The 17182-nt window shown below is 43.9% G+C and overlaps 1 protein-coding gene across 5 annotated transcripts in view; it reads left to right on the top strand.

Annotated features, from left to right (window-relative positions):
* LOC144668087 (1-phosphatidylinositol 4,5-bisphosphate phosphodiesterase delta-3-like) overlaps window positions 1–17182 on the top strand; it is an 82496-nt gene that overhangs the window by 48317 nt on the left and 16997 nt on the right. For all 5 annotated transcript variants that reach the window (XM_078529858.1, XM_078529861.1, XM_078529862.1 and 2 more), the window contains 7 exons: window positions 1905–2130; window positions 2987–3188; window positions 5918–6062; window positions 9146–9298; window positions 11295–11423; window positions 14158–14302; window positions 16107–16223. In XM_078529858.1, coding sequence (XP_078385984.1) covers window positions 1905–2130; window positions 2987–3188; window positions 5918–6062; window positions 9146–9298; window positions 11295–11423; window positions 14158–14302; window positions 16107–16223 — 1117 coding nt within the window. The remainder of the gene's footprint in view (window positions 1–1904; window positions 2131–2986; window positions 3189–5917; window positions 6063–9145; window positions 9299–11294; window positions 11424–14157; window positions 14303–16106; window positions 16224–17182) is intronic.

Below are 17182 nucleotides of genomic sequence, written 5' to 3'. Positions count from 1 at the left end.
CTAGGCACTTATGAACAGTTATATATAAAGAGAAAGCTTGAAAACGTCAGAGCTGCAGAGCTGTGTGTGTGTGCTCTGCTGAAAGCAAAAGCGAAACTATAACTGGGTCGCATGACACACTTCATTCCTAGTGATGTCATGCTGCAATCCCTTAAAGGCATATAATAACAAGTTAGACCAAGTTTTGTCCCAAAACCGTTCTGTTTTGACTCATTATAAATATTTACAAGTTCAGACATGTGACTCTGATTATGACTCCTGTTATCTCGCAGTATATTTATCTCAGTTTAATTATTGTTTTTCAAAATGTGTTTTTGGGATCTGAGCTATGTTGACAGGGTTGCATTTATTATGCAGTCCTACTGCTGCAAGAAGCTGGTGGTGGACATGTTCCTTGCTATCCTGGTGAAGATTATTCCAATAATGGTTTTAGCTCGGGAATTCCAGATTATTGACCCAGTGATGATGAAGGAATGACAATATCTGTTTGAATATGAGAACATTGGGTTTTGACATTCCAACAAATCTATGTCAATGAACCAGATGAATTTTAACTCACTTAATTTCTCCTTTAGTAAGGAACCCTCTGTTTAGGCCTGGGAATGAGTAATACCTCAGTCAGCTCACAGAATTGCCTTTACATACTATCCGGTTTACACTGAATTAAAATGTTAGAATTTGACCTTTTGATTAGAATATAAATAAGCTACAAAGTAGATGAATTAATTCAATCCTTCCTGTTGCACAATCAAGGACAGAGTCAGACAACTGGTCATGCACAAATAACCATTTATTGGTTACCACATCACAACTGAAGGCTAAAGTTGGATACAAGAACATTTAATAGATTTGAACAAATGTAGTTAGAGTGGGGAGGTGGTGGCCTAGTCCTATTGTCACTGGATTCATATTCCAGAGACCCAGGGTAATGCTCTGGGGACCCAGGTTTGAATCCCATCATAGCAAACGGTGAAATTTGAATTCAATTTTTAAAAATCCCGAATTAAAAGTCTATTGATGATCATGAAATCATTGCCGATTGTTGTAAAAACCCATCTGGTTCACTAATGTCCTTTAGGGACTGAAATCTATCCTTACCTGGTCTTGCCTACATGTGACCCCAGACCCACAGCAATGTGGTTGACTCTTAAATGCAAGGGCAGTTAGAGATGGGCAATAAATGCTGGCCTAGCCAGCGATGCCCATATCCCATGAATGAATAAAAAAAGGTTACCTAGCAGTTAATGGCCAGAGTCACTAAATAAATTGAGTAGCCAAGGTTATGTTTGTCTTTTGCTCCCTAATAGGTTAAATAAACGTTGTGTTTTCACAGGATATTCCAAATCCCTTTAAATGAGTTCAAGCTAGGAAACGATGAGATGTTAGTTCAAAGTTTTTAAAATCATATTGTACTACCTGCTACATACAGTGTCTGTGAGATTACAGGTACAGACGCACGGTCACAGAGGGAAAAGTTGTAAGTGCAGAGCTCGAAACTGCTCATGCTGGTTGAAGTGAGAAGTTGATGCCACATTGAACTTTTGCATGTTGTAACATTTGTAATGCTCATAATGTTTAGCTGTTAACATGTTAATATGGTTCTGGTTATTTTTAATTAATACATAACACACAAGCCCATTAAATCACCTTGTCCTCTTTAGTGAGGCTGCACAACATGACTATTGCTTTGTCCTGGCTTGTACCCTAAACAAAAACAGATCCTTTATAGCACTGAACTATGGCAGGTTGGCCGAAACTCATTCTGGATCTCTAACTGGGAATGGCTACAGGCATGCAGCTTTGAATGAAGTGCTTTTAATGTTTCTTGTGTTAATAATTCTTTAAGGTAAACCCATCTCCTCAGCTCCATTAAACCTGGGAAAACCTTGCCTCTCTTTGTTTAGCGATGTGACAAATCCAAAACAAATAAATTGGAAGAGCAGGAGATCGAGGAGTTCTGCAATCTCCTGATGCAAAGACCAGAGTTGGAAGAAATCTTTCAACGTTACTTGGGAAAGGAACAGTGGCTGACTGTTGGTGAGATGGAAAATTTCTTAAAGGAACAGAAGGAGATGGTTACAAAGGAAATCTGTTTGAGCATCATGCAGAAATACGGACTTAATGATAATGGTACGGCAAATATTGAAGGCCCCCCATGTGTTCAACTCATTTTGAACAGTAGGCTGATGTTTTGTGGCAGTGATTTTTCAAATTGTTCATCCATGGGATGTGGGTATCACTGGCTAGGCCAGTACTTATTGTCCATCCCTAATGCCCTTGAGAAGGTAGTAGTGAGTTGCTGCCTTGAACCGCTGCAGTCATTGTGAAGGTGCCCACGGTGCTGTTAGGAAGGTATGGGATCCAAAGTACAGTTGTGAGGCTTAGCTGCTAACTTGGTCGGTTCCTTTAAGAATATATCTCCTCATAATTATGTGGGGGAAATGGAGAAGGTGCTTTTGGGCTAGTGGGATGCTTGGGCATAAGATAGCAGGATTGGAAGGTGTACTCAGGATCTGAGAGTTGTGAATGTGGGGCAGAAATTAGTGGGTATTTACTGTGAATAGCTTATTGTTGAGGTTATGGGTTACAGAATTAACCTTTCAGTCTGGAAACTGGGGGAGTTGTCCATTTTACAACATAGTTCTTGCAGTGTATTTGTAATGAGGGTGGGGTTGGAGGGTTGGGTGGGCTTCTAGTGTATAGGTTCCTTGTGCTTTCAGATGTTAGGCCCACCTTCCAATTGCTGCAGAACTGTAGGCCTCTGGCCCTTGAATGTCCAGACCTAGGACTGACTTGGTGCGGCTGCATTCTATGACCCTTTCATCCTGCCCCGCCAAACTCTGGAATCTTCTGAAGTTATGGCCAATTCTCTGGTCTTTGAGAAGCTGGGTTTGGCATGTTGAGTGATGCCTAGGAGTGGCAGTACTAGGATATAGCCCTGCAGCATTTTCTGAGTAATAGTAATCTTGAATTTGTTTTCTTCCAGCCAAGCAGAACCAGCTCTTGACCCAAGATGGCTTCATGATGTACCTGCTGTCTCCTGATGGGGATGTGTTTAACTCCAGCCATGACCAGGTTTTCCAAGACATGACCCAGCCACTCAGCCACTACTTCATTTCTACTTCCCATAACACCTATCTGATGGAGGACCAGCTGGGAGGACCGAGCAGTACTGAGGCCTACATTAGGTAATTGCATAGTATTACATAGTGCACAGAATCTACAGCACAGAAACAGGCAATTTTTCAGCCCAATAGGTCCATGATTGTGTTTATTTTCCACATGAGTCTCCTCCCACCTTTCTTCATCTAACCCTCTCAATATAACCTTCTGTTCCTTTCTCCTGTTTGTTTCAGGGGGATCTGGATAAGTACAAACTCTGCTATTCGCCTCAATACTCACTGTGGTAGCAAGATCCACATTCTAACCACACTCTGGGTAGGTTGTGGATTCAAAACCCACACCAGCAACTTGAGTACAAAAATCTAGGCTGACACACCAGTGCTGTACTGAGAGAGTGCTTCACTGTCAGAGGTGCCATCTTTCAGATGAGACATTAAACCTGACCTGGTTTGCAGTCTCAGGTTGATCATACAAGATCACATTGCACTATTTTGATGAAGAACAGGGGTGTTATTCCCTGGAGTCCTGACCAATATTTGTCCCTCAGTTGACAAAACAAGAACAGATTATCTGATCATGCTGCTGTTTGTAGGAGTTTACTGTGTGCAAATTGTCCATGGCATTTTCTACATCACAACAATGGCTATATACTTCAAATTGGCTGTAAAGTGTTTTGGGATATCTTGGGGTCATGAAAAGTGCCATAAAATCTAAGTCTTTCTGTCTTTCTTTCAGAAGAATTTTCTGCTGATTTTCCAGTTGGTTCAATTTGTGACCAAGTTGTATTTATGGCCTTTGGTCTGCTGGCCTCACCCATAAGTGCAAACATCTTCTTTACATCCCCCTGATATCTATCAGGTCACCCCCAGCATCTCCTCTTTCCTAGAGAATAGGGCCCCAGCCTGTTTAATCTTCCCTGATAGGTAGAACCTCTCCTATTCTGGTATCATCCTCACAAATCCTTTTTGCACCATTCCCAGTGCATCTATATCCTTTTATATAATAGAGCAGAGCTGTTCACAGTGCTCCAAATGTAATCTAACAAAGGTTCAGTACAAGTTTCGCAGAACCTCTCTGCTTTTTAGTTCTGGCATTCTAGAAACAAACCCCAGTGCTTTGCTTGTTTTGTTATTGCCTTATTTATCTGTGTCACTACTTTTAATGATTTGTATATCTTTACCCCCAATCCCTCTACCCCATTTAGACAATTTCCAAGGAGTATGTGATCTCCTTGTCCTTGTTATCAAAACTTACCACCTCACAGTTGTCTACATGAGAAGCTCATTTACAAATTATGTTCACATTGTACAAGTTTACTGATGTCTCAGTCCTCCACAGTTTTAACCACACCCCCTGAATGTACTCCTGATTCCCATGTAAATAGTGAAAGACAATAATCCCAGCACCAATCCTTGCGGAACATCAATTGTCATTAGCTTCTCTATGGCTTTGCTAGATTAGTGGCTAGTTTATGGAGAGAACATTGCAAGCATATATTTCCCTCCCTAACAGCACTGTGTATATACCTACACCTGGACTGCAGCGGTTCAAGACAGCATTTCACCGCCACCTTCTCAAGGGCAATTAGGGAAGGGCAATAAATGCTGGCCTAGCCAGTGATGCCCAGATCCCATGAGTTAGTAAAACAAAATGTACCTCCTAACTCAACCACACACAGTCTCAGTGTGTACCTCAAGTGAAACCCCAGTCAATGCCATCCTCCAGCATATAATTAAACACAATTGATATACAACTGTCAGGGTGGTGGTGGGGGTGGGGCTTGGATTTTAGAAGACCCTCTGTCCAGTGGGCTAGCAAAAGAGAGAGAAGCAGCAGATGGTCTCAATCTTAGTGAAAAAGATGTTCATGAGCTCTTTGCACTTGTAATAGGATTTGAAGGTGGAGGGGGAAAGGGATTTAAGAAGGGTTGAAGACTTGCAGTAGAGAAGAGAAGTTGGGGATTATCTTTGAATGCAAGGATGATTTTAGAGTCATGAACAGTTTTGAGTGAGCAAAGCAGAGTTTGATAAGCAGAGTCAGTTTTAAGTGGTCCAGCCAGATCTGGTGGTGAATGGCTAAACCAGTTTCCTGCCACATCCATTTAAGCTTGTGTCCTTTGGATTTAAAGGAGTGGAGATGAGGATCGTGCCAGGGGATTTGATGGGGACAAGGACATCAAAGGTCGAGGTGAAGGGCAGGTCAATGGCGACAGAAATGTCATAGCTACAAGAATGGATAAGCCAGAGGTAATTGAGTTGAGCAAGAGTTTTATTCAGGTGCAGCTGAAGCAAAAGTGGGGTTGGGAGGGACATACAAGAATGTGATTGGAGACGGACTTACCGATGATTGAGATGCGGGAATAGAGAGGCCACATGAGATAATGAGGTCAAGGAGGTAGTTGTGAAAATGACTCTATTCAGGGAGAGATTGGACAGGGGAAGAGTGAGCTCGAGGGGAGAGAACATGATATGGAGGTGGAAATCACCAAAGATAGGAAGTTAACTTTCTTCAGTTCTGATGAAAGATCATCAACCTGAAACTTTAGCTCTGTTTCTCTCTCCACAGATGCTGCCAGACCTGTTGAGTGTTTCCAGCACTTTCTGTTTTTATTTCAGATTTCCAGCATCTGCAGTATTTTGCTTTTTGTAAAGAGAAGTTGCTTGGTGCAGTTCTCTCATGAATGATAATGTTCTTACCTTGCCCACACGTTTCACCTAATGAGAGGGATGGTGTTGTCAATTTAGTAATTTTTTAATATTCTGATGTTTAGTGTGTGACCCTGGGTGTTTTTCAGAGCTCTTCTGAGGGGCTGTCGCTGTGTGGAGTTAGACTGCTGGGAGGGGCCAAACGGGGAGCCAATCATCTACCACGGATACACCCTCACCTCGAAAATCCTCTTCAAAGACGTCATCACAACCATCCGGGATTACGCTTTCACGGTAAGTCAACAGGAATCATTCCCCGTGTCTCGGCATCTGGCAATGTGAATCATTCCCAGTGTCTGGCGATAGGGGTTATTTCCAGTATCTGATTGGAGTAAATGCCCTCTGGAAAATCATATTCTCCAAATCTGCATTCCCATTTTAGCTTCTGAGTGGCCTAGATTTCTGCAGAGTCAGGGAGACTCCATGGCTCATTATATTTATCAGTAATGGGACCCTTGCGACCCAACACTGACCCCTGGGAAACTCCACTACAAACCTTCCTCCAAACTTAAAAACAACTATTTATCACCACTCTCTGTTTCCTGTCAATCAGTCAATTTCTTATCCAAGTGCCTACTTTCCCTTTTATTCCATGAGCTAGAATTTTGCTCACAAGTCTGTTGTGTGGCACTGTATCAAATGCCTTTTGAAAATCCATATACACCACATCAACAGCATTTCCTTCATCAACCTTCTCTGTTACCTCCTCAAAAAACTCCAGCAAGCTAGTTAAACATGATTTTCCCTTAATGAACCCATGCTGGCTTTCCTTAATTATCCTGCACTTGTCTAAGTGACTATTGATTTTGTCCCGAACCATAGTTTCCATAAGTTTCTCTCCACTGAAGTCAAACTGACTGGTCTGTAGTTGCCAGCTTTATCCTTGCACCCTTTTTGAACAAAGGTGTAACATTCACAGTTCTCCAGTCCTCTGGCACCGCCCCTGAGTCTAAGGAAGACTGGAAGATTATCACCAGTGCCTCTGTAATTTCCACTCTCATTTCCCTTAGTACCTTTGGATGCATCTGATTCTGGCACCTTATTAATTGTAAGTAAAAATAGCCTTTCTAACACCTCCTCCTTCTCAGTTGTAAATTCTTCTAGTGTGCCAGTTACCTCCTCTCTTGCTTCAGCATCTTGGGTAGCATCTTCCTCCTTTGTAAAGACAGATGCAAAGTACTCATTTAATACCTCCGCTATTTCTCCTGTCTCCACATAAAGTGCCCATTTTGTCCCTAATTGGCCCTGCTCTTTCTTTTACCACCCTTTTATTATTTACACGCTTATAGAAGACCTTTGGATTCTCTTTTATGTTCGCTGCCAGTCTCTTTTCATCCTCTCTCCTTGCTTTTCTTATTTGTCTTTTCACTTTCCCTCTGGTCCTTCTATATTCAGCCTGATTCTCCATTGTATTTTCTACCTGACATCCGCTGTATACACACTTCTTCCTTTTCATCTTCACTTCTATCCCCCTCATCCAGGGCGCTCTGGATTTATTTGTCCTATCTTTCCCCTTCAAGGGGATATACCTTGACATTTCCTGCAATACTTTTCCTTTGAAGAGGGTCCATTGTTCAGCCACCGTCTTTTCTGCCAACATTTGATTCCAACTCACTCGACTCAGATGTATTCTCATCCCATCGAATTTGGCTTTCTTCCAATTAATTATCCCTGCTCTGGATTGTTCCTTGTCCTTCTCCATGGCTAACCTAAACTTTATGATACATTGGTCACTGTCCCTTAAATGCTCTCCCACTGATTTTTGATCCACTTGGGCCAATTTATTCCCCAGAACCAGGTCCACAGTGCCTTCCCTCTTGTTGGACTGGAAACAAATTGATGCAGAAAATTACCTTGAACACATTCCAGGAACTCTCACCCCTCTTGTCCCTTTGAACTATCCCTATCCCAGTCGATGTTTGGATAATTTAAGTTTCCCATTATAATTGCTCTATAATTCTTACACCTTTGTAATTTCTTTGCAAATTTGTTTCTCTACATCCCTTCCACTAATTAGTGGTCTATATACTGCACTGATTAATGTTATTGAACCTTTTTTATTCCTTACCTCTAGCCGGAGAGATTCTGTCCTTGACCCATCTGGAACATCCTCTCTCTCCAGTACTGTAATGTCACCTTTAATCAATGCTACCACTCCCTCACCTTTCTTCCTTTCCTGTCTCTCCTAAACACCTTGTATCCAGGAATATTTAACCCCCAGTCCTGTCCTTCTTTGAACCAGGTCTCCGTTATAGCAATAATATCATAATTCCATTTGGCAACCTGTGCCTGTAGTTAACCAATCTTATTAACTACACTGTGCATTCACATACATGCACAATAATCCTAATTTAGGCTTTTTTACTTTCTCCCTTACTCTGACCCCATCTAATGACTTACAATTGCTTGCTCTAATTCAAGCAAACTCTCCAAGTATTCTATTTACTTTGATACTACTTATATTCTCCTTATCATTTAATACTTCTCTATTTCCCACTGCCAGTTTTTCTTCTCTCCACTATCATTATGGTTTGGAATGAGTTGGCACTAAATTGGCATAGGGGCTATAAAGGGCCATGAGGATGGGTGGGAGGGGTCATGGGTTTGCATGGGAGAGCATGGATGGGGCATGGGGAATGGGTGGGGTGGTGAGGGTGTGTGAGTGGTGAGGCTAGAGGGCCTAATATTTAACAGCACAGTTGAGACAAAGTCCCAGAGAACCGAGGCAAGCCTTTTAACCAGTCCGCCTTGGCACTTGATGGCCCCTGTGACCGCCCCTGATCCATGTCTGGGAGTTCAGGCCCACCTTCATCCCACACCCACCTCCCCAGAACAAAGTTCTGCCAAAGGGGATACTTTTTCCCGAGGTGAGTGTGGTGAGCTGAGAGATTCCCTGACTCTGCATACCTGCATTGGGAGTGAAAATCCAGGCCCAGGTTTCATGTTTTAAACCACACAAACCCCTGCGTGGGACACATTTTATACCATTCTTGTGATTCACATTTAAATTTAGTGGATCCATTCCGAACTAGTTCAGCAAATGCACCGATCCCTTTAAGAGTCAGTAATTTCCCTCCTCTCCTGAAAATGCTGACTCTTACTGGGATACAGACTGCTGCATAATCACACACTAATACATATTGCACACTCGTGTATAATGACAGATTGTAGTGTATAATGACAGGCTATACTAATGCTGCTGTATATTCAGACACTCCATGTAATCACAGACTGCACACAGTACTTATTAAATGCTAACTTTGCTGGGTTGCTTATGGTTGGCTGATGTCTGGAATCCTCTTGAATTCTCTCCCCAGGTTTCTCTGTATCCTGTTATTCTATCCCTGGAGAATCACTGTGGTGTGGAGCAGCAAATAGTCATGGCCCAGCACTTAAAGGAGATCCTCGGTGACATGCTGGTAACTGCACCGATCGACGGCAAAGTCCCGAATGAGCTTCCATCACCCGAGGTAACCGAGCGGCCAGTGACTGTGTCGTATCTTTCTGTGTGATGTCTCAATAATAAAAACAGAAAGTGCTGGAAAAACTCAGCAGGTCGGGCAACGTCTATGGAGAGAGAAACAGAGTTAACGTTTCGAGTCCAATTTGACTGTTCATTGGAATATTTCTCAGTCATGGTTCAAGACGGTCACTCTCAGGAGCAGTTGAATGTAAGGAGTAGGAGCAGAAATAGGCCATTTGTTCCCTGCTGTGCCATTCAATATGATTGTGGCTGACCTCCTGCCTCAATTTCACTTCTTGCCCACACCCTGTATTCCTTGATTCCTTGAGGGACCAAAAATCTGTTTCTCCCAGCCTTAAACATATTCAGCGATGGAGTATCCTGAATCCTGTGAGGTAGAGTATTCACAGGAATCGCAACCCTCTGAGTGAAGGACCGTTTCTCCATCCCAGGCCTAAATGATAGGCCCTTTGTCCTGAGACTATTTCCCCATCTTCAATGTACCACAGAGCTTGTATCTGCACAGCCCCTGTCACATCATCAGGGCAGCTCAAACGAATCACACCCAATGAAACACCTTCTGATCTTTAGTCACTTCAGTGAAGTGGGCAGATAATTTTGCACAATATTCCACAAAAACAAGATAAAGGCTCACCAACTGATTTTAGTTGATAGAGGGATTAATATTGGCCAGGACACCAGGGAGAATGCCCATGAGTTTTTTCAAAATATTGTCATGGGATTGTTTACATCCACCTGAGGGCCCGGAAGGGACTTTGGCCTAACCCCTCTCCCAAAAGACAGCACCTTAGGGGAGATGGTGGTGGAGTAGTGATGTCACTGGACTAGGAATCCGGAGGCCCAGGCTAATGCTCTGGGGGCATGGGTTCAAATCCCACCACGGCAGCTTGTGAAATTTAGACACAATTAATAAATCTGGAATATAAAGCTAGTCTTAGTAATGGTGACCATGAGAGTGTAATCATTATGGTTTTATTTAGTGTGTAATGTACCTTTTAAGAATAATACTTGTTAAGGAAAATCACATGACCTGTGGTAACCAATAGGAGAGTAGTGCAGGCAACCTCAGCAGGCAGTGTAGAGATAGAGTTGGACTTTAAAGCACACGTGTAGTTGCTGCTTAATATATTGTAAATAAACTTAATGCTTCTACCCAAGATGTGTCTGCAGATCAACTCTATTATTAATAGTAGAACTCAGCCTCCCCACAACAGAGAACTATTGTCGATTTTTGTCAATTAAAAACCCATCAGGTTCACTAATGTCCTTTAGGGAAGGAAATCTGCTGTCCTTACCTGGCCTGGCCTACATGTGACTCCAGGCCCACAGCCACATGGTTAACTCTTAACTGCCCTCTGAAATGGCCTAGTAAGCCACTCAGTTCAAGGGCAACCAGAAATGGGTGACATTGTTACATGAGGAGACATGGATGGCCAATGAAATTTTCACTGCAGGAACTTTTTTACTTTGGGAACCAATCTCCCTGAGGCAGCACTTAGTCTCCGGGAGATCAGAGCGCTGCTTCGCACACAGGAGTGCACTTCCAATTTTAGGAATTCCCCCCGCCCGCACAGGAAGCGCCTTAATTGGCCCGCCTACTCAAAATGGCGGCGTGCCCATGATCGGAGGGCCGCCCGCCCACGCCTATCCCTGCACTTCCCCCCCACAATGGGGGGAACATTTTGCCCACGAGCTTCTAATTCAGAGGTGAGAGTGCCACATACAATTCAAACCAAGCTGGCAGTTCGAACAACAGGCAAATGAGGGGGGTACACCATATGATTTATTTTCCATCTTTTGCATCCTAAGGGGATTTAAAAGTTGAAAGTCTATTTTCACAATGCAATGAATCACAAGCTAAGCCAACTTTGATGAACTATTTAAAAACAAATGCATGTTTCCTTATATCTGAACTCTTCCTAAACAATGAAGCAAGTTGCCCCAAGGACTGATGCAATCCTCTAACATCATTTCTTTGGCAGAAACTCAAGAGAAAGATTTTAATAAAGGGGAAGAAATTACAGAGCTGCGGGCCCACATCAGACCAGCTGGAGGAAACGGCAGATGAATATGAAGAAGAGAACGTGAAAAATGAAAAGAAAAGCAAAAAGGTAAAGGGGTAGTTGGGTAAAGGCTGTGGTAAGGAATGGAAGGGTAGAGGAGAGCGAATGACTTGTTTCTGTGTCCCCTCGAGTGAGCTACATTGCAAGAGCTTGTAGCAGCTGCAGGAGCTGAGGAAGAATTTTTAGACCTTATATTAAATTTGGTAGATTTGTTTCACAACAACAATTTACGTTTATGTGGTGCCCCTAATGTAGGAAAATCCCACAAACCATCCAGGACAAAGCAGCTGCTTGATTGGCACTGCAGCAACTCACCAAGACTCCTTCAACAGCATCTTCCAAACTCTTGACCTCTACCACCTAGAAGGACAAGGGCAGCAGATAGATGGGAACACCACCACCTAGAAGTTCTCCTCCAAGCCACTCGCCATCCTGGCTTGGAAATATATCGCAGTTCCTTCACTGTCACTGGATCAAAATCCTGGAACTCCCTTCCTAACCGCACTGTGGGTGTACCTACACCACATGGACTGCAGCGGTTCAAGAAGGCAGCTCACCACCACCTTCTCAAGGGCAACTAGGGATGGACGATAAATGCTGGCCCAGCCATCAACATTCACATCCTATGGGTGAATACAACTATCTGACATTGAGCAACATAAAGGGATGTTAGGATAGATGGCCAATAGCTTGGTCAAAGCATGAGATTGAAAGGAAGAAAGTGAGGAAAGAAGCAGAGAAATAAAGGGAGTAAATCCTGCAGCTTGGGGCCTAGGCAACTGATGATACAGCCACTAATGATAGTGATGGATTTACAAGAGGCCAGAATTAGAGGAACATAGATATCTCGGAGGGTTGTAGGTATGGAGGAGATTACAGAGACAGGGATGGATGAGGCCATGGAGCGATTTGAGCACCAGGATGAGAATTTTAAAGTTGAGGTGTTGCAGGACTGGAGCCAATGTAACAATCCACTTACTTGTCCAATGCCATTTCCATTGTGCCCCCATGTCGAATCTCAGTGGGATTTCCTCTTATTTCAATGAGCGGCTGCTATAATATGCTCCTGCCACATGATGGAACCTTAACAACCCCAGTGCCCTTTGTTTCTGAAACTCCTCAGCACCTCCATCCGCCATTTCTCTTTCTCTTTGGGTAGATGATAGTTTGGATTAATGTTTCGTTCAGCTTTAATTTTTTTTCTTGGCTTTTTTGCTGCCTTTTAGCTTCCTGCTTCCCTTGAAAGATTAAAACTAAATCAGCTCCTGGCTCCTGTTCATCTATTCCTGATATCTCAAAACTTCTGTTTGTGAATTGTTTTTAATTGTATTATTTATTTGTACTGTTAATAAAATACATAATGTCGGCTGCAGATAGATAATCATACTCCACTGGCTGTAATGGATTCAGGGCAGCCCAATACTCACCCAACACCCTCCCTACCATCGCTGACGCAGCCCAGGCCCCAATGCTGCCTTGCTGGTCTCCCCTCCCCATCTCCGCCCTGGATGCCTATTGGTCCTAGCCTGGCCTCAGTGTTTCTCTCCCGCTGTGCTGGTTGTGTCGCTCCGGGACGTGTGTCTTTGCTATTCCCGAACCATTCCCCACTCCAACCAAAGGCAAGTAGTCCCATTCTATAAAAGCAGTATCACATAGCTCTCTATAATCTTGTATCTGAGCACCCCAGGAGCAGGCTGTCTATATGAGAAGATGGCAGAGTTTGCATGATTCCGCAGTGTCACATTATCGGATTCTCCATGAGAATCCCAAAGAATCCTTTTAGGGAAGTGAGCCTACCCTGCCGGATTCACACCTGGCAGACTCTCTAACCCTGCTTCAGCTGATGGCAGTAGCTGAAGGGTACAGGCGGGTACAAGACCGAACTGGCAGATTCGTTGCTACTTCTCTTGGCCCCACTAAAATATTTGAAAGTGACCTTTCCGGAGCCTCTTTAGTTCCATTGCTGGTGGGACTGCAGAGAGTGCAAGATGCTCACTTTAACAAGCTCTGTCCTGAAATGGCCGTCATAGCCCTATATGTCATAGGACCATGATTGCATATTAAAAAGGAACCTTCTACCTGAAACTTGGGCTGCCCACTGGGATGATTGCTGGGGTTAACGGGGCAGTAAGGCTACCAACTCTGGTTTTAGGCCATAAGCCGTAGGTACAGTTGGCCTCCCTGGATTTGACCAGTCTTGTGTGGAAATACTGACTCTGGATTAAATAGCAGGGGAAACAAATGCAGCTTTTCTCTCCCAGTTGACAGAGTTTGACCGCTCAGAATAAGACTGAAACATGTTGATCCTGGGCTGGGGAATGGGAGCTGGGGGAAGGGGTAGTTGGTACAAGTTCACCTTCTTGAAAACGTGATCAAATCCCTAACATTCATTCCTGAATGAGAAGGATCTTCATCTGGGCCACAACTTGTAAACCAATCCTTCAACATTAGGTTACAAAGTAGTTCCAACAGTGAAAGGAACAGGCCATATGGATCAGCTGGTCTGCAGCAGTGTTTCTGCTCTACATGGAGCCCCTGTCAAATCTCTTCATCTCACCCCGTCAACATAATCTTCTAATCCTTTCTCCCTCGTGTGTTTATCTCACTTCCCCTTAAATGTATCCATACTATTCACCACAACCACCCCCTGTGGGAACAAATTCCACATTCTCACAGGTTTCTCCTGAATTTGCTGTTGGATTTATTAGTGACTATCTTATATTGATGGCCCTCACTTTTTGAGCTTGGTTTATATTCCAATGAAGCTTTCTTGGTATTGCAGAAACTGACGAGTGAGTTGTCGGACCTGGTGATTTACTGTCAGAGTACTCACTTCCACAGCTTTGACCAAACTTGGAGCAGGCAAACTGCCCATGAGACGTCCTCATTTGCCGAAACCAAGGCCAAGAAACTGATTGCAGAGAACGGTGAGCATGACTGTTGAACTGAAAGGCCCTGTCCCACTGGGGATGTCATGTCCGAACCAATTATCCTTGTTACATTTTTCAGTGGGATCCCTTGGGACTCAGCAATGCATGAGAAGCAAAATGAGCTGACTCGAGAGGAGCAATGGTCAAAGAATTGTGGGGACAGGGGTCAAAATTCACACCTCGGTCCCCAGAGGCCAGGAATTTAGACATGGCATCTGCAGGCCACCAAGGATCCCCAGCAGAGCCCAGGGGAAGAGGTCCAGAAGGAGTGAAGCATGATGTAGCCCCATTGAAGGGCATCTTTGAGCAGCTCGACCCCTCTGACACCTATCCCAATGTACTCTACTGAAAGACATAGCAACCAGTCAGAGAGCTAATGCTTTGTGTAAAACTGACCAAGTTCAGAGTGATTGGGGGGTGGTGATCATATTAACCTGCCCCTGATCCCCTCACCTATGATGTTTGGGTGGATATATACATACCTGTCAGGGGAGGGTGGGTGTCCCACAGGGCTTCTGCCAACTTCAGTTGAGGTTATGGCAGGAGACATGGATTTTCCAATATCCAAGTAGGTGACAGTAGTCTCTGTCCCATGATTGTAATTGACACAAAGTTCTCTGAAACATATGGGCATGTTTCTGACCAGTGCTGTCCCAGTCCAAACACCTCATGCTTTGTACTAAGTTCCCATGTTGTGACTGATTCATTCCTTTGTGACCCCCTGAGGATGAAATCTGTTTTTCAAAAAAACACATCAAGTGTCTGTCCAGGAATTGGTTGCTCAGAACATGTACTTCCTAGAGAGTGTCTTACAGGCTTTGGTTTGACAGATCAGTGGAACAAAGGAACACAGATACAAATGGGGTTACTCTCCTCTACTGATCCATGGATCCATCTCCCAACCTGTCCATTTCTGGAACTCCCCTATCCCTCCAGCAGTCTGTCTCTTGGTGAGATTTCTCCGATGTTTTTCCAAGTCTGCTCACCCTGAATCCCAGTTTGCTGAGAGAACCTTGTGCCTTTTTGAATCTTTTCAGAGGAGTTAAAAATTCCTGTGATTGCCAGAAGCACCTGGCCCAAAAATGCACATTCCCGGCCTGCGATTTAATATCCATGAAATGTATTCTCTGCACTGAGGGCCATCTGGTCTGTAAATAACAAATTGTCTGTACCTGTACCCCAGTGACAGAAGGAAAAAGACTGGTGGGGATGGGGGGAGCGGGGCGGTTGTGGGGGTGGTGGGGTGTTTAGGGGAGGCTGCGGAAAGACAAGAGAATTCGTCAGTAATGTTTGAAGTGCATTCTATGAGTTAGCATTCATGAGGGGGAATGTCAATAAGGAAATTTTGAAAGACATAGCGACCAGTCAGCAGTCAGAGAGCTAATGTTTTGTGCAGCCACAGAGTGATTAGTGGGGTGGTGAATATATTTAGCTGCCCTGACCCCCCACCAGTGGCTGTGGGCTGGCTTTTCGATGAGTCAGGAGCCCAGCTTTAAACATGGTGGGCAGACAATGAATCAAACACGCTGACCTCAGCACCCAAGTTCCAGATGTGCAGCCCAGTTTGTGCAAACATCTGGTCTGTGAGTGTTATGTCAGAAAATGTATTTTAATAACTGGAGCTACATAGCCTGAGTCAGCCACAGTGATTACACTTTCCCAGGATGTATTGTAATTGATGGAACTGTTCCCGCTCGCAACAGCTGAGGCTGTTCCTGGCTCACGATGATTTCAAATATTAAATTTATCTTGTCCGTTTATCCTTGTCTAAGGATTGTTGTCCTTTTCTTTTTTTTTGTAGGGTCCACTTTCATCATTCACAACACTTTGCAGCTCTCCAAGGTCTATCCATTGGGTTCCCGGGTCGATTCTTCCAACTTCAACCCTCAAGAGATGTGGAATGGTGGTTGTCAACTAGGTCAGGCTCTCTCGCACCTGCACGTGTCATTCTCATGTGTCTATACTAGAATTATAGAATGGTTACAGCACAGAAGGAGGCCATTCAGCCCATTGTAACGTTGCTGGTCTCTGTAGAACAAGTCAGCTAGTCCCATTCCCCCATCTTCTCTTCAGGTGTTTCCCCAATCCCCTTTTGAAAGCCTCAATTGAACCTGCCCCCACCACACTCTCAGCTGGTGCATTCCAGATCCTAACCACTCACTGAGGAAAAGGATTTTCCTCATGTTGCCTTTGGTTCTTGCGCCAATCAACTTAATTGGTGTTCTCTGGTTCTCGATCATTCCACCAGCGGTGACAGTTTCTCTCCGTCTACTGAATTGCCCAGACCCCTCATTACTTTGAATATCTCTGTTAAATCTCCTCTCAGCCTTCCCTTCTCCAGGGAAAACAGTCCCAGCTTTTCAATCTATCCAACTAACTGAAGTCCCCCATCCCTGGAGCCATTCACTTAAATCTTTTCTGCAACTTCTCTAATGCCTTCACATCCTTCCTATAGTGTGGTACCCAGAACTAGGTACAATACTCCAGCTGAGGCTGAACCAATGTTTTATAAAGATTCATCTTAACGTCCTTATTTTGTAGTCTATGATTCTGTTTATAAAACCCAGGATCCTGTATGCCTTTTTAGCTACCTTCTCAACCTGCCCTGCCACTTTCAACGATTACACATATACCCACTGTTCCTGCAATCCCTTAAGAACACCTTTTATTTTATATTGCGCATCTCCATTCTTCCTACCAAAATGCATCACTTCACATTTCTCTGCGTTAAATTTAATCTGTCAAACTGTCTTCCCATTCCACCAGCCTGTCTACGTTCTTTTGAAGATTTTGTTTAATTCCTTCACTCATGAGATGTGGGTGTCACTGGCTAAGCCATTCCTAATTCCCCTTGAGAAGGTGGTGGTGAGCTGCCTT

The sequence above is a fragment of the Cetorhinus maximus genome, chromosome 25, assembly GCF_964194155.1.
Source record: "Cetorhinus maximus chromosome 25, sCetMax3.hap1.1, whole genome shotgun sequence".
NCBI lineage: Eukaryota > Metazoa > Chordata > Chondrichthyes > Lamniformes > Cetorhinidae > Cetorhinus > Cetorhinus maximus.
The sequence above is the reverse complement of the archived record's forward strand: the minus strand, read 5'-3'. Positions and strand labels throughout refer to the sequence as shown.